General features: G+C 43.4%; 1 protein-coding gene across 2 annotated transcripts in view; it reads left to right on the top strand.

The window, feature by feature from the left end:
* Window positions 1-6,103: 6,103 nt before the first annotated feature.
* wdr38 (WD repeat domain 38) overlaps window positions 6,104-19,619 on the top strand; it is a 52,913-nt gene continuing 39,397 nt past the window's right edge. For both annotated transcript variants that reach the window (XM_051931991.1, XM_028808905.2), the window contains exons 1-2: window positions 6,104-6,216; window positions 11,692-11,812. In XM_051931991.1, coding sequence (XP_051787951.1) covers window positions 6,160-6,216; window positions 11,692-11,812 — 178 coding nt within the window. In that variant the 5' untranslated portion in view covers window positions 6,104-6,159. The remainder of the gene's footprint in view (window positions 6,217-11,691; window positions 11,813-19,619) is intronic.

Below are 19,619 nucleotides of genomic sequence, written 5' to 3'. Positions count from 1 at the left end.
GCTTGCCGAGGATGACTGGAGGCGAAAGAAAGAAAGAAAGAAAGAAAGAAAGAAAGAAAGAAAGAAAGAAAGAAAGAAAGAAAGAAAGAAAGAAAGAAAGAAAGAAAGAAAGAAAGAAAGAAAGAAAATGATAGCGCTGTGTGTTTTTTGGGACTGTGTTATACTTGTGGGGGACGGGGAAGACGTTCCCCACAAGGGAAAATAAAACAAAATGTGCTTTGAACTTGAGTTCTATGCCTGTTTGTGTTGGGTTGATGTGGCAGTATGCCCCCTAGTGTACGACACTCTACAGTTTTATATTTCTAAAGGCACATTTTATAGATTTGGATCTTTTATTTGATAATAAGCAAATCTGTGGGCTTAATATTTTGTGTGTCTTTATGGTGGCGGGAGGAAAGAACTTTGTCTCTGAGGAAATTGGCTGTTTGACAGGAGAAGCCCTAAGTGGTCTGGACACTGTCCTAGAAGAACAGATTGGCAGAGACGGATTAAGAGTCAAAGGACTGGAATCGGAGTGCGCAGAATGTGTTCTCAGATTGTTTCACAGAGTTTGTCCCTTCTTAATGCCTTCAGTTCAGTTGCTGTCTTCTCCCTGCAACCAGAGACAGTAGACACTTGGGGGGAAAAGTTTATTTTTGTGTTCTGTAAAGCACTCTAAGGCCCATAGTTTTAGGCTGAGGAAGTTGTAAAAGGAACCTAAATCTATTAAAGAATAATGAAAAAACTATTTAAGAATAGGAAACAGGGTCTTAGTACAGTGGTTCTCTAGTTTAGTTCTGTATGTAGGTGGAGTTGTGGCTCTGACGCTAGGGATCTGCACTGGCAATCGGAAGGTTGCCGGTTCGAATCCCGTAAATGCCCATAGGGACTCTGCTCTGTTGGGCCCTTGAGCAACGCCCTTAACTAGCAATTGCTGAGCGCTTTGAGTAGTGAGAAAAGCGCTATATAAATGCAAATATTTATTATGTTTCTGTTCCATTCAGTTTCATTGTATCTCTGATTGATCTCACTGTTTCAAGAGATCACAGGCATTTTAAGTGGCCCTCTAAGGGCCTGTGACAGGAAAGGACCTTTTCACCAAGATCCCCGATGGAGCATCGACCTGGAAAAATGATCAAGAGGGGACCCCCCACACACACACACTTGTTAAAATATTTGAGAAACCATTTCCCAAAATGATCAGTACTAAGTACTTGGAACAGAAACTAAATCATGAATGTTAATAGTGTCTTAAATTATTTATAACTATTTTGTTTTAAATACATTTAGAATGAAACATCATTCATTTGAATGTTTTTTCATTTACAGCTAGCCTACGTCAAACTTCAATAATCAGTCAGTCCATCATTTTCTAGCCCACTTAGTCCTGAACAGGGAGTCACAGGGGTCTGCTGGAGCCTGTCCATAATTTGGCTCTGGTGTGTGGTTGGGCTGTGTGTGTGTGTGTGTGTTTGCTCTGACATGGACTTCAATAATCTTTTCTATAATTTGCTTGAAAATTCAAGTTGATTTTGTGACCCACCTCACGACGAAACAGCTCGGGATCCTGGTTGTCAACCCCCCCAGGCAGTCATGCGGTCCAGTCCCACCCTCCAGAAATGACCCTCTATCTTCCGCAGCCAGGAGTTACATGGATGTCCCCTTGGCCTGGTCCACCCACTCAGGCCCTCAACAATGAGGATCCTGTGAGCCGGATTACCCTCAGGGCATCGCGCCACATGGCCATAGTGCCGTAACTGATGTTCCCTCACAATGCATGTAATGTGCCTCAACTGGGACTCCATGAGTAACACAAAGTCAAACCAGTGGTACCCAAAGACTCTCCAAAGAGACACCAAAGGAGTCCAGTCTTAGTCTCAGGTCACTGGGTAGCGTCCATGTCTCGCAAACATACAGTAAGACAGGAAGCACCAGGACTCTAAAGACTTGGACCTTCGCCCTTTTGCAGAGATATCGACACACCCCTCATGACCCCCATGCTCTCCCAATCCATCTACTGACTTCATAGGAAGGGTCACCAGAGACACGAATGTAACTGCTGAGGTAAGTAAACCTCTTGATGAGGTCAACACTCTCTCCACAGACAGACACACTGCTGATGGCCGTGCCCAAGAGGTCATTAAAGGCCTGGATGTTGGTTTTTATCAGGACGCTCACAAACCCAGACACTCAGACTCCTCGCTCAGTCTCTCAAGTGCCGCGATCAGAACCTCCATTGACTCTGCGAAAATCACAGCATCGTCAGCAAAGTCAAGATCAGTGAATCTTTCTTCACCAACAGATCCCTCACAGCCGCTGAACCCCACAACTCTTGCCCAACACCCAGTCCATGCAAGCATTGAACAGAGTAGGAGCAGAATACACCGCTGATGAAACCCAGAATCGATTGAGAGGTTCTGCCTCCACTGCCTCCAGCCTACAGGCCAGTCATGATATCCAGCAACTCTGAGGGGATCCCACTAAGTCTCAGGATGTCCCACAGGGCAGCTCAACTCAATTGAACATTTTACAAAAATCGACAAAGACTGTGGGCGGCACGGTGGCGCAGTGGGTAGCGCTGCTGCCTCGCAGTAAGGAGACCTGGGTTCGCTTTCTGGGTCCTCCCTACGTGGAGTTTGCATGTTCTCCCCATGTCTGCGCGGGTTTCCTCCGGGTGATCCGGTTTCCTCTTACAGTCCAAAGACATGCAGGTTAGGTGCATTGGCACTTCTAAATTGTCCCTAGTGTGTGTGTGTGTGTGTGTGCCCTGAGGTGGGCTGGCACCCTTCCCGGGGTTTGTGTGTAAGTAATGTGGTAGATGGAGCCTATCCTAACATATTTTATTGAAAGGTTTCCTCCCACAGTCCAAAGACAGGCCAGTAAGGTGAACTGGCATTCCTGATTTGTCCCTGGTGTGTTTATGTGTTCACCCTGCGATGGCCAGGGATTGTTGCATCCTTGCACCTTATGCTTGCTCCAGCGTTGCCCACAGCCCATGCTCAGGATAAGTGGGTTTAGATGATGGATATTTTTAGCCAAAGATAAAACTATATTTTATTTTTTTTTTTTTTTTTTTTTAATAAAATATCCAAAATTGGCATTAGTTTATAAATGGGAAGCAATTTCTGGAGATAATTAACATTGGCAGCGGTGGGCTGGCACCCTGCCAGGGGTTTGTTTCCTGCCTTGCGCCCCATGTTGGCTGGGATTGGCTCCAAGAGACCCCCGTGACTATGTAGTTAGGATATAGCGGGTTGGATAATGGATGGATGGATGGACAAAGGCTGCAAAGAAACTCTGCTGATATTCACGTTTGCGTGCCATGAGAACCCTCAGTGCCAGGATGCAGAACCCCTGCAGATTTTTTTTTTTTTTCTCCCGCCGTCTGGAGTTTTTTTTTATTTTTTATGTCCTCCCTGGCCATCTGACCTTACTTTTATTCTATTTTAATTGGTGTTCCCTAATTTTAATTCTTATTTATTTTGCCTTTTTTCTCTTTCTTTATCATGTAAACCATTTTGAGCTACATTATTTGTATGAAAATGTGCTATATAAATAAATGTTGTTGTTGTTGATGGTAGAGTTCTTAGGTGTAAAACCAGACTGCTGCGGTCACTGGTAGGTGAGCAAGTCATCACAGATCCTGTTGAGGATGACCCTAGTGAGGATCTTACCTGGAAATGAGAGTAGTGTTATCCCCCTGTAGTTGTCACAATCCAGGCGATCACCCTTCTTTTTCCAGATGGGGATGACAAGTCCCATTTCCAGTGGGTTGGGTTGATGAAGCAAAGATTGCTTGCAATGCCAGGAGGACAGCCTTACCACCAGCCTGGACAAGTTCACCCCAGGATACCACAGATACCTGCAGCCTTCCCAACCCTCAGCTGGTTCACCACCTGTGCAATCTCATTGAGACTCGGGGGTTCACAGCAAATTGGAGTGTCAGCCTCAAGAACCATTGGCCCAGATGGCTTGCCCCTTAGTCAGTGGTTTGTTTCAATTTACTGTTGGTTGTATTATATTTTATACTATTTTTATTTTATGCTCATTATATTCTGTGTAAAGCACTTTGGCTAGAGCATTGCTGATGTTGTTTTAAATGTATTCTATAAATAAATTGACATTTTAAAAAATCCTAGAAGCTCGCCTCATAGAGTTGGCACGAACACTCGCTTCAACTTTTTTTTAGCGAAAATGAGACCGTTCTGCGTTTCGCTGAGATTTAAAGCACCGAGAAGCCTGACTTCAACTGAAGAAAATGTCTGGGCCAACCAGGCCCGGTCTTAGGTATTATGGGGCCCTAGGCGAAAGAAGCTCTGTGAAATGCGTGAAAATTAGACCAAGGAGTCAATCCGGGGCCCTAGGCGGTCGCCTACTTCGCCTATGCCTAAGGCCGGGCCTGACTGGGACAAATAATGCTGTAGTATATTTAAGTATATACGACAATTGCTCACTCTGACAATTTGTTTTGGGGGCCCCCAAGAAGGCGGGGGCCCTAAGCTATAGTTTGTGTAGCTTATACGTAAATCCTGCACTGGGGCCTACTGCTTACCATTGCGATGGCCCGTCTGTAAATGACATCGATTGAGTCTTATGCCGAAGTCTGTTATGATCGGTAGTTTTAGTCTGAACTGCTAAATGTGCCGAAATCGTAGCAGTGGCGTAGCTAGGGGCGGGCGGAGGGTGCAGTCCGCCCTAGGCGGCATATTTTTGGTGGCGGCATTACTGGCCAAAAGGCTCGGTACAATTCGCGTGTAAGCAGCAGGGTTCGGGAAAATATTACTCATGGATGAAAAAAGTAAAATTCTTTGATTTTTATCCACAAACTCTTCAAAAATTATTTTCAAACTGCCCTTCTGTGACGGCGTCAGACAGCAGTTGAAATTTATAAGGCAATAAAAAAAAATAAACATAAACATTACACCGATAACAATTTCTAGGAAGATAAATAACTAATTTACAATTTATAATCTCGTTTCGTTATCAATCCGAATGCGTTCTTGAAAACATCCCCACCTATCACTTGTACACTACACTGGTTCTGGTTTTCGCAGCGTAATTATATTAAACCAATAATTAGAACACGGCTTATCAGTGCGTCTACAACAACAACATTTATTTATATAGCACATTTTCATACAAATAATGTAGCTCAAAGTGCTTTACATGATGAAGAAAACAGAAAAAAAAGACAAAGTAAGAATTAAAATAAGACAACACTAATTAACATAGGGGAGGCACGGTGGCGCAGTGGGTAGCTCCCGGGTCCGCCCTGCGTGGAATTTGCACGTTCTCCCCGTGTCTGCGTGTGTTTCCTCCCACAGTCCAAAGACATGCAGGTCAGGTGCGCTGGCGATCCTAAATTGTCCCTAGTGTGTGCTTGGTGTGTGGGTGTGTGTGTGCCCTGCAGTGGGCTGGCGCCCTGCCCGGGGTTTGTTTCCTGCCTTGCGCCCTATGTTGGCTGGGATTGGCTCCAGCAGACCCCCGTGACCCTGTAGTTAGGATATAGCGGGTTGGATAATGGCTGGATGGATAATTAACAAAGAATAGGAGTAAGGTCCGATGGCCAGGGAGAACAGAAAAAACAAAAAAAACTCCAGACGGCTGGAGAAAAAAAAAAAATCTGCACGGGTTCCAGACCATGAGACCACCCAGCCCCCTGGTCTATATTATATTCTTGTCCAGTTGATTATTATAAATAATTATATGTGAAAATTATTGCTGTTTCTCTATATATGAATAAATCTATGCAAAACTGATCTTAATTTTTCTCTATACATCATTTTAATTTTCTATTTAAATAGGTTCACATATTCAGATATGTTGGACGGCTCAAAATTGAAGTTCCGCCCCGCACGTACTCTTGCTACGCCACTGAGTCGTAGTTTAATCGCGTTTGCAGTTTTGTACAAGTCAAATAAAACTTTATAAACTGCTTTACGAGTTCTTTTTTTTTTTTTTTTTGCTCTTAACGCCGTTCAGCTTACCCGAGTGCGGCGGCTTCGCGAACTCTCTGTCACTCACTCTGTCACTCAACTCCGCGAGTCCAGGAAATCAGAGAAATCGCCGCTTGCCTGGTCTCCATGGCAACGCCCAGTGTTTGGCGGTAATCGAGAGGCTTTCATGCGGCGCTCCAGAGCGGCCGTCCTAGTCGTCGTCCCTGCAGCCGCCGCCCCCGCGATGAAGGCAGATTACCACAAAACGGCCGTGAAGCACTTCACAAGGCACAAGGGCGAGGTAAGTGACCCGTCCGGACGGGAATGCGGGGCTTGGGATTGACCTCCTAACCTTGCGTTGGAGTTGTGTGTGTGTGTGTGTGTGTGTGTGTGTGTGTGTGTGCAGGTTTGATCAATCTGTAAGAGGCCGGATCTCATTTCAAACAAACTTTTGACTGAGTTTGACATGTGGTGCGTTGGGCAGCTGTCCCCTCCAGGTGAATATAAATATGCTCACGCCATGTGTATTATTCCGTCATACGGACACCTGAAGAGACGCTTACTTGAAATAGCCTGCACGTGGTATTTTTTGTTAATATTTTTATTATAAAATAAAAAAGGTTTTTCATCAAGAAGAATAAGTGGTGCAAGAGGTTTGTGGTATAAGTGATTTACTTGGAGTTTCACCTTAGCTGGGTCACTAAAAATACATATATAATGTTTAAATATTTTAGTAACACTAATGCCGACAGTCCTAACATTTTATATACAAATGCTGGTCTGTGCAAACTTTGCAGCTTCTCCTTGTTGCTTTGTGTATTTTTTCTTCACACTCCAGAAATAAACATCCCAAATCTCCTGGGATCATGTGACCCATTAGGAAGTTTTTTTTTTCACACAGTGAGCCTCAAAAAACATGGAATATATTTACCAAGTAGTGTGGTTGACGGTAGGACTTTAGGCAACTTTCAAAACTTGATTTGATATTATTTTGGAAGAATTAAGTGGATAGGACTGGTAAGCTTTGTTGGGCTGAAAAGCCTGCGCCATTCTAGATTTTTCCAATGTTAATCCATCCATCCATTTTCCAACCCGCTGAATTCAAACACAGGGTCACGGGGGTCTGCTGGAGCCAATCCCAGCCAACACAGGGCACAAGGCAGGAACCAATCCCGGGCAGGGTGCCAACCCACCACAGGACACACACAAACACACCAAGCACACACTAGGGCCAATTTAGAATCGCCAATCCACCTAACCTGCATGTCTTTGGACTGTGGGAGGAAACTGGAGCACCCGGAGGAAACCCACGCAGACACGGGGAGAACATGCAAACTCCACACAGGGAGGACCCGGGAAGCGAACCCAGGTCTCCTAACTGCGAGGCAGCAGTGCTACCACTGTGCCACCGTGCCGCCCTATCCATTAGCCAACCCACTATATCCTAACTACAGGGTCACGGGGGTCTGCTGGAGCCAATCCCAGCCAACACAGGGCGCAAGGCAGGAAACAAACCCCGGGCAGGGCGCCAGCCCACTGCAGCCAATGTTAATTATCTCCAGAAATTGCTTCCCATTTATAAACTAATGCCAATTTTGGATATTTTATTAAAAAAAAAAAGAATAAAATATAGTTTTATCTTTGGCTAAAAATATCCTTCATCTAAACCCGCTTATTCTGAGCATGGGCGGTGGGCAACGCTGGAGCAAGTGTGCAAGGTGCAAGGATGCAACAATCCCTGGCCATCGCAGGGTGAACACATAAACACACCAGGGACAAATCAGGAATGCCAATTCACCTTACCAGCCTGTCTTTGGACTGTGGGAGGAAACCTTTCAATAAAATATGTTAGGATAGGCTCCATCTACCACATTTTAGATTAGATTAGATGAGATTATTTATTTATAAAAGCACATTTAAAACAACAGAAGTTGCACTAAAGTGCTGTACAAAGAAGCATTAAAATAAACACAAGGTAAATTGTACAGAAGCAGATTAATAAAACAACCAATTATAACAACCATCACAATCCCATTATATACAGTGAAAGGCAGAGGAAAACAAGTAGGTCTTAGGCCGACTTTTAAAAACCTCGATAGAGGATGAAGACCTGATGTGAAAAGGCAGGTCATTCCAAAGCCGAGGAGCAACAACTGAGAAAGCTTGGTCTCCCCTCGACTTCAGACAAGATCTTGGAGCTACAAGGAGTAGTCATCCAGATGACCTCAATGCTCTTAGTGCCACATAGGGGTGAAGGAGGCCGCAGATGTACAGTACTGTACAAAAGTTTTAGGCAGGTGTGAAAAAAATGCTGTAAACCAAGAATGCTTTCAGAAATATAAATAGTGATTGTTTATTGTTATCAATTTACAAAATGCAAAGTGAGCGAACAAAAGAAAAATCTAAATCAAATCAATATTTGGTGTTCCTACCTTTGGCCTTCAAACCATCATCAATTCTTATAGGTCCACTTGCACAAAGTCAGGGATTTTGTACGATTTTAGTCAGGTGTCTGATCAACCAATTCTACCACACAGGTGCTAATGATCATCAATGTCACACGTAGGTTGAAACACAGTCATGAACTGAAACAGAAACAGCTGTGTAGGAGGCTTAAAACTGGGTGAGGAACAGCCAGACTCTGCTACTAACGTGAGGTTGTGGAAGACAGTTTCATGTCATGGCAAGATTGAGCACAGCAACAAGACACAAGGTAGTTCTACTGCATCAGCAAGGTCTCTCCCAGACAAAGATTTCAAAGCAGACTGGGGTTTCAAGATGTGCTGTTCAAGCTCTTTTGAAGAAGCACAAAGAAACGGGCAACGTTGAGGAACGTAGATGCAGTGGACGGCCAAGGAAACTTAGTGCAGCAGATGAAAGAAACATCAAGCTTACTACCATTCGAAATCGGAAGATGTCCAGCAGTGCCATCAGCTCAGAACTGGCAGAAACCAGTGGGACCCAGGTACACCCAGGTACACCCATCTACTGTCCGGAGAAGTCTGGCCAAAAGTGGTCTTCATGGAAGAGTTGCAGCCAAAAAGTCATACCTCCGACATGGAAACAAGGCCAAGTAACTCAAGTATGCACGAAAACATAGGAAATGGGGTGCAGAAAAATGGCAGTAGGTGCTCTGGACTGATGAGTCAAAATTTTAAATACTGTATTTGGCTGTAGCAGAAGGCAGTCTGTCCGTTGAAGGGCTGGAGAGCGGTACAATAATGAGTGTCTGCAGGCAACAGTGAAGCATGGTGGAGGTTCCTTGAATGTTTGGGGCTGCATTTCTGCAAATGGAGTTGGAGATTTGGTCAGGATTAATGGTGTTCTCAATGCTGAGAAATACAGGCAGATACTTATCCATCATGCAATACCATCAGGGAGGTGTATGATTGGCCCCAAATTTATTCTGCAGCAGGACAACGGCCCCAAACATACAGCCAAAGTCATTAAGAACTATCTTCAGCGTAAAGAAGAACAAGAAGTCCTGGAAGTGATGGTATGGCCTCCACAGAGCCCTGATCTCAACATCATCGAGTGTGTCTGGGATTACATGAAGAGACAGAAGGATGTGAGGAAGCCTACATCCACAGAAGATTTGTGCTTAGTTCTCCAAGATGTTTGGAACAACCTACCAGGCGAGTTCCTTCAAAAACTGTGTGCAAGTGTACCTAGAAGAATTGATGCTGTTTTGAAGGCAAAGGGTGGTCACACCAAATATTGATTTGATTTTGATTTCTCTTTTGTTCATTCACTGCATTGTGTTGATTGATGAAAATAAATGATTAACACTTCCATTTTTGAAAGCATTCTTTGTTTACAGCATTGTTTCACACCTGCCTAAAACTTTTGCACAGTACTGTATTTTGGAGTGAGATCATGTAAGGCTTTAAAAGCAAACAACACAATTTTAAAACCAATGCGACACCTCACCGGTACCAAGTGGAGATAGAGGCTAAAATGGGGGAGATATGATCCTTTTTTCTCGTCCCTATTAAGAATCTAGCTGCAGCGTTTTGAACCTGCTGAAGGCACGACAGTGCAGAATTTGGCAGACCCACATATAAGGAACTAGCTGAATATCTGTGCTTCGCTATGGGATAGAAACAGGAAAAATGTGTTTTAAAATATACAGAGTGACAGTATACGTCTTGTAAAGGTCATAAGGCAAGATTTAGCACATAAACGAAACAAAATAGGTTACTAATTATTTCTTGAAATGGTTTACTCAGATATAAGCTGTTTTAAGTATAGAAGATTTAAGCAGTCATAGGTTGCGGGTCTGTACATTTCGGAGAGGTACTGAGGCCTGGTGCGGTAGGGGTTGCCAGTCTGCGTCATGGTGTATGGCTTGAACCTCCGCCAGTTATTAGAGACGTGGCTAGCAATGTCAACCTGCATCTGAGCGGCCAGACAAGTGGTGCCATGCACAAGGTAGGCCAGCGAGGAGAACAGGCACGCGCCGTCACCGCTCATCCGCACCACGCAGTAAGGGACCATTACTTCGTCAATATAAATCCTTTCTTCCTCGGTCATAGTTTTTACGGGTTTATTTAAAGAGGTATAAACTTAATAGAAGAATTTGTGAAGAAAGTATGAAAAAGAATAAAATAAAAAAAAGTATGAAAATCAAAATCCTCAAAAAAAAATTGCTTTAACATACCTTGGAATAACCTAACTAAATTATTTAAAAAAGATAAATAAATGGCTAACTTTGTGGAAACTGGAAAATATCAAAACAAAACTTGTACTCTTCAGAAAAATGAAAGTATTTTTAATTTACTTTATAGAAATTTATTTTAGAAAGAAATGGAGTGAATGGCTCTAAAAAACTATAAGAAATTTCACGCTTGGACCACGAAATTTTTAAAACCGTTTCTTAGCGAGCACCTATGGGCGCAAGGGTAACCTACATTCCAAATTTCAAGTCCCAAGTCCTCGTGGTTCGGGAGATTTCATGTTGAGTAAGTCAGTGGTATTTGGCTTTTATATATAGAGATTACAATAATCTAGCCGAGATGTAATAAAGGCATGAATGACTGTTTCCAAATATTTAAGTAGCACTGATGCCCGACAGGCCTATCATCCATCCGTCCATTATCCAACCCACTATATCCTAACTACAGGGTCATGGGGGTCTGCTGGAGCCAATCCCAGCCAACACAGGGCGCCAGGCAGGAAACAAACCCCGGGCAGGGCACACCCACACACCAAGCACACACTAGGGACAATTTAGGATCGCCAATGCACCTAACCCTGCATGTCTTTGAACTGTGGGAGGAAACCCACGCAGACACATGGAGAACATGCAAACTCCACACAGGGAGGACTCAGGAAGTGAACCCGGGTCTCCTAACTGCGAGGCAGCAGCGCTACCCACTGCGCCACCATGCCGCCCCAGTCCTATCATTTTATATACAAATGCAGGCCTGTGCACTTGTTTCCAAGTCCTTCTGTGAAAGAAATGATTTTACTTTAGAAATTTGCCTCAGTTGGTAAAAATTGGACTTTACTACCGTGGAGATTTGTTTTTCAAAACTTAGTGACGACTTAAAGATGATACCTTAGTGTCTGACGTCATTATGAATCAATGCTCCCAAGAAGCCTAACTGAGTGCCGATTTCAACCGCAGAAGTGGCAGGACCAAAAATAATAACCTCTGTTTTATTTTCGTTTAATTGTAAGAAATTTTGCGCCATCCGATATTTATTTGTGAAGACGTTTGATGGTCGTGTCTTATAGTTTTTCTTTTTTCTCTATGCCTCTCTCCCTCCCACAGATCAACTGTTGTGTCTTCTCATCGGACTGTCAGATTCTGCTCACCTGCTCCGATGACTGTCGTTTGTTTGTGTGGAGTGTCATCTCTGGTGAACTCTTGACCAAAGCATCTGGACACACAGGTTTGAGATCCATCTTCTTTTAGCCTTTTCCCCTGGAAATAGTCCATCACTCTATTTTCAAAATCCTCTTATAACTTTGTGGGTTTGCTAGGAATTGGAGCCTCTCTCTGTCAGCAGTAGGTGCAAGGACCAACCATAGATGAGACACCGGTCTATTTTAAGCCATATGCATACACACATCCAGATATACTCATTCCTGGCCTGTTTAGGTATGCCACTTACCCAAAGTACAGAGTGACAGTAGGCAGTACATTAAATAAGTATAACTTATAATAGATCCTTACTTCATTGGACAATTTTGGAATGATGAAGGGCAATCATTGTTACTTTAGCTTTTTGGGTTGTTGCCTTCAGGGGGGTGCATCAGGTGACACAGACAAACACGAGGCACAAGTCCAGCACAACACTGGCTTTTATTTATGTGGGAAACACTTACCAAATCGTTTCTCACAACACCAATGCACATAGCACAGTACAATAAAAGTACCCAGTAGTTTCTTTTCTTCTTCTATCTGTCTCCAGTCTCTCCTTTCGCCTCCACTCCTCCTCCAGCAAGCACCTTCTGACTCTGGCTCCTGGAGCACTGGCAGCTGGGTTCTTCTATGTTGCACCTGGGAGTACTCCCTATGGTTAGCATGGTCTGAAAGCACTTCCGAGTGAGGTGGAAGCCCAACGAGTTAGGGCTCTGCATCACCCAACAGGGCTGTACGGAACTCCAGCTCCCATGAAATCCCATTGGAGTCTGTGGTACCGCAGCAACCTAGAGGACTGCCATCTAGTGTTCAGGAGAGGTAATGCCCTGTGCACAGTCTCTTCCTCTGTCCTTACTTTATAAAGGCGTTCTGGCCGGGTAAGGGTCCAAAAGATGTATTGAATTTCCTATTTATGTACTAATCTGTGAAGAACAACTTTTGCTTATTTAGGGTACCTCTTCAACATTTTGGAGGAATCGTGGGTATGGAACTTTATATGGCATACCTTTAGAGCACCACAGCACTACATTGTATGCAGGGATGACAAACTAAAATCTTTTAAAGGGTAAATAATACAGGGAGATTCACTCGAAAGAGACCCCAAATATTCTGTAATAACCTTTTACTAAGATGAAGCAATCTGAACGAAACAACGTGCAATGTGCTCCTTAGTATATGGAGCTTCGAACAAGCTGGGAAGCCCCTGCGTCGGAGCGATGAGGTAATGTTTGCAACTTCTGGTTGCATACCACCCGTACCACTTCACTCAGTCACTCGACTTCTCATTAGGATGGTGGTGTACAGCGTCTTCACGGTGCAAACCTATTCTGTCACCAATTCGTTTAAGCGATGTCAGAATCAACTGGATGATCGTGAGTTAACGGAAGGTTGCTTCCAGCAAGATGGATCAATGTGTCACACATCGACAAGAAGCATGGTAGAAACTGATTCTTTATTTGGCAACAGGGTAATTTCAAAGGGGCTTTGGCCACCACAGTCGCCAGATCTGACACCAGCAGACTTCTTCCTTCGGGGTCTGCTCAAAGGAAAAGTCTATCGGAACAAGCCTCGCATTGCGGAAGATTTGAAGGAAAACATCCAATATGAAATTGCTGCTATTCCCCCGATACGTTCAGGAACATGGAGCGTTGCATCTAAATGTGTCTGGCAGAAAACGGAAACCACTTCCAGCATTGCATGTCATGCAATCGATTACACCTACATCAAGGTATAGAGTGGATTTTCTTGGTTCAGATTGCTTCTTCCTAATAGGAGTTACAACAGAATATATGGGGCCTCTTTCGAGTGAATCTCCCTGTAATATTTAATTCATTTCTTTTCAAAGGTTTAAGGAGAAATGCTGAGCTTTCACAAGGTGTGGGGGGCATGACTCCAATGACAGATAATACCTTATTTGTCCCAAGTGGGAAATTCAGCAGTCTGCAACAGAAAGGTGAGGGTCATAATGTTATGTGAGTGATGTGACCCCAAGTTGAGCAGGGTACTTGATAGTAAACTACAGAATTGTTAGTTCAGTCCTTATCTCTAAATTGACCGTTTCTTTTGCACTATAAACTGTAATGGGCTTATTAAGATGCAGCTGAACTTGATCCGTCACAAAAGGTGATGTAACGGTGTAGTCTATCAAGCTCTTGAATGCCCTATAAACTCTCAACTGTTCTGTTTTTCCTCCTTTTGAAATACAATATATATATTATACTTCTCAAAAAAATGAAAGGACCCCTTTTGAATCCGAGTATAGCATCAAGTCAGTGAAACTTCTGGGCTATTGATTTGGTCAGTTAAGTAGCAGAGGGGCTTGTTAATCAGTTTCAGCACTAGAGGGGCAACAATGAGAGGACCCCCAAAACAGGAATGAATGGTTTAACAGGTGGAGGGAGGCCACTGACATTTTTCCCTCCTCATCTGTTTTGTCACTTGTTTTGCATTTGGCTACGGTCAGTGTCACTACTGGTAGCATGAGGCCATACCTGGACCCTACAGAGGTGACACAGGTGGTGCAACTTCTCCAGGATGGCACATCAATACGTGCCACTGCTAGAAGGTTTGCTGTGTCTCCCAGCACAGTCTCAAGAGCATTGGAGGAGATTCCAGGAGACAGACAGTTACTCCAGGAGAGCTGGACAGGGTCCCTCGTAGAAGGTCCTTAACCCATCAGCAGGACCCATCGGTATCTGCTCCTTTGGGCAAGGAGGAACAGGATGAGCACTGGCAGAGCCTACAAAATGACCTCCAGCAGGCAGGCCGGCCACTGGTGTGAATGTCTCTGACCAAACAATCGGAAACAGACTTCATGAGAGTGACCTGTGGACCCAACGTCCTCTAGTGGGCCCTGTGCTCACTGCCCAGCCAACACCATGGAACTTGATTGGCATAGAATACCAGAATCGGCAGGTCTACCACTGGCACCCTGTGCTTTTCATAGATGAGAGGAGGTTCACCCTGAGCACGTGTGACAGACGTGTTAGGGTCTGGAGAAGCTGTGGAGAACGTTATGCTGCCTGTAACATCGTTCAGTATGACTGGTTTGTTGGTGGGTCAGTGATGGTCTGGGGAGGCATATCCATGGAGGGATGCACAGACCTCTACAGGCTAGACAACAACACCTTGACTGCCATTAAGTATCGGGATGAAATCCTTGGACCCATTGTCAGACCCTATGCTGGTGCAGTGGCTCCTGGGCTCCTCCTGGTGCACCACAATGCCCGGCCTCATGTGGCGAGAGAATGAAGGAATTGATACCATTGACTGCCCACCACGCTCACTCACCTGACCTCAATCCAATAGAGCACCTCTGGATGGGACATTATGTTTTGGTCCATCTGACGCCTCAGCCTGTCCAGGAGCTCAATGATGCCCTGGTCCAGATCTGGGAGGAGAACCCCGAGGACATCATCCGTTGTCTCATTAGGACGTTGTCAGCCCTGCAAACAAGCACATGGGGTGGGGGGCATACAAACTACTGAGTACGATTTGGAGTTGCTGCAATGAAATTTCATCAAAATGGACTTGCCTGCCTGCCTGTCGCATCATTTTTTCCCTTTGATTTTCGAGGTGTCTTTGAATTCAGCCCTCTGTTGGTTGATCATTTTCATTTCCATCCTTTCATTCCTAACACATCACCATATCAGTCAATAGCAGTAGAGAGAGCCAGCATTGAGATCTGATGTGTTTTCAAAGTGGTCCTTTCATTTTTTTTGAGCAGTTTATATTGCATATAGACATGGGAGCCTATAAAAAGGGCACGCCTGTCTCAGTCACACGGTCACCATTCCAGTATGGCTAAAGCGATCACTCCTTAGAAAGAAATGCAAACTACCTAAAAGAGAAATGAAATGAGATAAAATTCATTGGGTCAGCGCCAGCAAGAAGGTGTGAGTTTATTTTTGTATAGCGCTCTTCATTGAATGAAAACACAGAGCGTCTTGGCAAGTTCTCAGGTGAAATGCAAATAAAACCTTTACAAATTACTGATTACATAATGAGTACACATAAGATTTGTTTAAAATAGACAGGAAAGCAAAGTATTGTGGATTGATTAGCATAAATATCTGTCTATTTAAATAAATGTTGAACTGTTATTGTAATGCTTGTCGTCAGTGTGGAGTTTGAATGTTCTCTCTGTCTGTGCATTCTCTCAAATCCCCAAAGACGTGCATATTAGGTTTACAGGTTATACCACATGCTTCATTTGTGTCTTGATTTAGATTCCTGAATAGACAATAAACCAAAAAATAAAATCCCTTCAGTTAAATTGGATGTGTTGTTATGTGCTACACAACCAGGCAGTGGACAGGTCTTGTGCCCAGATTCCATTGCTTTCAGCAGACAGCCAGAGATGAGCTATCCATCAGTTTCCCAAACCCGTTTAAACCAGTTCAGAAGAGCTGTAGGTATTCCCAATCATGTCAGGCATAAGGTAGGAACCAAACATGGATCAGGTCCCACTCTGCCACATGCACACTTAAATATACATGTGTTTGATGTCCATTAGGGGTTGCCACTTGCCACAGCAGATAATCTTGTTCCATATCTTCCTGTCCTCTCCATCTTGCTCTGTTACACTCATCACCTGCATGTCCTCTCTCACCACATCCATAAACCTTCTCTTAGGCCTTCCTCTTTTCCTCTTCCCGGGCAGCTCTATCCTTAGTACCCTTCTCTCATTATACCCCTCATCTCTCCTCTGCACATGTCCAAACCAACGCAATCTCACCTCTCTGACTTTGTCTTTCAACCGTCCAATTTGAGCTGACCCCCTAATGTCCTCATTTCTAATCCTGTCCATCCTCGTCACACCCAATGCAAATCTTAGCATCTTTAACTCTGCCACCTCCAGCTCTGTCTCCTGCTTTCTGGTCAGGTGGCGCAGTGGTAGTGCTGCTGCTTTGCAGTAAGGAGACTGTGGAAGATTGTGGGTTTGCTTCCTGGTTCCTCCCTGTGTGGATAGCGCTTTGAGTACTGAGAAAAGTGCTATATAAATGTAATGAATTATTATTATTATCTCCAGCCCATATAACACAGCTGGTCTCACTACCGTCCTGTAGACCAGGGGCTCTCAACGTCGGTCCTGGGGACCCCCTGCGGCTGCAGGTTTTTGTTTCAACCAGCTTCTGTTTTTAATTGGAGTCCTGTTTATTTCTCAGATTCTGTTTTGGGAACAATATAGAAATTAGAAAACTAAGTTTGTTAGTAAAATATATATATATATATATATTAAAATGTTCTAAGCAGTTACAGTCATATGAAAAAGTTTGGGAACCTCTCTCAGCCTGCATAATAATTTATCTCTACTTTCAACAAAAAAGATAACCGTGGTATGTCTTTCATTTCCTAGGAACATCGGAGTACTGCGGTGTTTTCCGAACAAAGATTATTAGTGAAGCAGTATTTAGTTGTATGAAATTAAATCAAATGTGAAAAACTGGCTGTGCAAAAATGTGGGTCCCCTTGTAATTTTTCTGATTTGAATGCCTGTCACTGCTCAATGCTGATTACTTGGTGTGATGAGCTCATTAAGCCTTGAACTTCATAGACCGGTGTGTCCAATCATGAGATATAAAGGTATTTAAGGTGGTCAATTACAAGTTGTGTTTCCTTCCCTTTGACTCTCCTGTGAAGAGTGACAGCATGGGATCCTCAAAGCAACTCTCCAAAGATCTGAAAACAAAGATTGTTGAGTCTCCTGGTTTAGGGGAAGGCTACAAAAAGCTATCTCAGAGGTTTAAACTGTCAGTTTCAACTGTAAGGAATGGAATCAGGAAATGGAAGGCCACAGGCACAGTTGCTGTTAAATCCAGCAGGTCTGGCAGGCCAAGAAAAATACAGGAGCGGCATATGTGCAGGATTGTGAGAATGGTGACAGACAACCCACAGATCACCTCCAAAGACCTGCAAGAACATCTTTCTGCAGATGGTGTATCTGTGGGTTGTCTGTAACCATTCTCATAATTCTCACACCACAAACAGAGTCACTTGTTGTATGCCAATGCTCATTTAGACAAGCCAGATTCATTTTGGAACAAAGTGCTTTGGACTGATGAGACAAAAATGGAGTTATTTGGTCAGAACAAAAAGAGCTTTGCATGGCAGAAGAAGAACACCGCATTCCAAGAAAAACCCCTGCTACCTACTGTCAAATTTGGTGGAGGTTCCATCATGCTGTGGGGCTGTGTGGCTAGTTCAGGGACTGGGGCCCTTGTTAAAGTCGAAGGTCGGATAAATTCAACCCAATATCAACAAATTCTTCAGGATAATGTTCAAGCATCAGTCACAAAGTTGAAGTGATGCAGGGGTTGGATATTCCAACAAGACGATGACCCAAAACACAGTTCGAAATCTACAAAGGCATTCATGCAGAGGGAGAAGTACAATGTTCTGGAATGGCCGTCACAGTCCCCTGACTTGAATATCATCGAAAATCTATGGGATGATTTGAAGCAGGCTGTCCATCAAATTGAACTGAACTGGAGAGATTTGGTATGAAGAATGGTCAACAATACCTCCATCCAGAATCAGACACTCATCAAAGGCTATAGGAGGACAGCGTCTAGAGGCTGTTAGATTTGAAAAGGAGGCTCAACTAAGTATTGATGTCATATCTCTGTTGGGGCGCCCACATTTATGCACCTGTCTAATTTTGTTATGATGCATTTTGCATATTTTCTGTTAACCCAATAAATTTAATGTCACTGCTGAAATCCTACTGTGTCCATAAGGCATGTCGTATATTAAAAGGAAGTTGCTACTTTGAAAGCTCAGCCAATGAGAAACAAAAATCCAAAGAATTAAGAGGGGTTCCCAAACTTTTTCATATGACTGTATATGGGAATAATGTTTTTTTTTTCTCTTTTTAACAATATTTTTATCTTGAAGTTCATTCTGTTTTTCTGGGTGTTCTAATTGTTTAATTAATCCATTTTTTACTAATTAGTTGTTTACTAATTAAAGTAATGCAGCCTTTGAATATTCAGTGTTGTTTGCCTGTGTGTCTGCTTTGCTCATTTTTAATTGTCATTATTAAGATACAACAAAGGAGGAAAACTGCACAGAGAAAGGGCAAAATAGAAGGAAATCAATAAAAGAGAGTTAGGCATTTAAATCTATAGCAAAAGCAGAAACTTTTCTAAATGTCTTATAAATATAAAAATCATGCCTCTATGCTTTCTTAATGTGTATATATATATATAAAAGCCAAATACCACTGACTCACTCATCACAAAATCTCCCGAACCACAAGGATTTGGGACTTGAAATTTGGAATGTAGGTTATTCTTGGCCCATAGGTGCTCGCTAAGAAACGGTTTTAAAAATTTCATGGTCCAAGCGCATTCTGTCTGTATGTCTGTCCGCTTTTCACGAGAGAATTACTTAACGGATTTAGATCAGGTTGTTTTCTAAAATTTGCTTGAACTTTCCGGTTAATTTTGCAACTTCTCTCAGTGTATTTATGCAAATCCAACAGAGTGGCTGCGGGCTGAGGGCAGGGGTCTTCCTCATTCCCTCACCAGCCTCTGTTCAAGTTGGTCTACGTCTTAGCTAGCGATACCTGTTTGTTCAACAGACATTATCATCTACAGATTGTTAAGGAGTAACGTTTGAAGTTTTTGAGAGAGAGATCAGAGCTCCATGTGCTTTAGAGGGTAGCTGCTGATTGCCAGAGATATCACAGCCAAGTGCTTTTCTCCCCACGTGGGGGACGCTCTCCCTTCAGAGCTGAACACGATCAGATACAGTGCCAACGTCTATTGATTTTTAAAGTTTGTCCTATTTCATTACTACGTGGACTAGGCCACAGGGTACAGCTAGTGTAG

This window comes from Erpetoichthys calabaricus, chromosome 9, assembly GCF_900747795.2.
Source record: "Erpetoichthys calabaricus chromosome 9, fErpCal1.3, whole genome shotgun sequence".
Taxonomy (NCBI): Eukaryota; Metazoa; Chordata; class Cladistia; order Polypteriformes; family Polypteridae; genus Erpetoichthys; species Erpetoichthys calabaricus.
The sequence above is the reverse complement of the archived record's forward strand: the minus strand, read 5'-3'. Positions and strand labels throughout refer to the sequence as shown.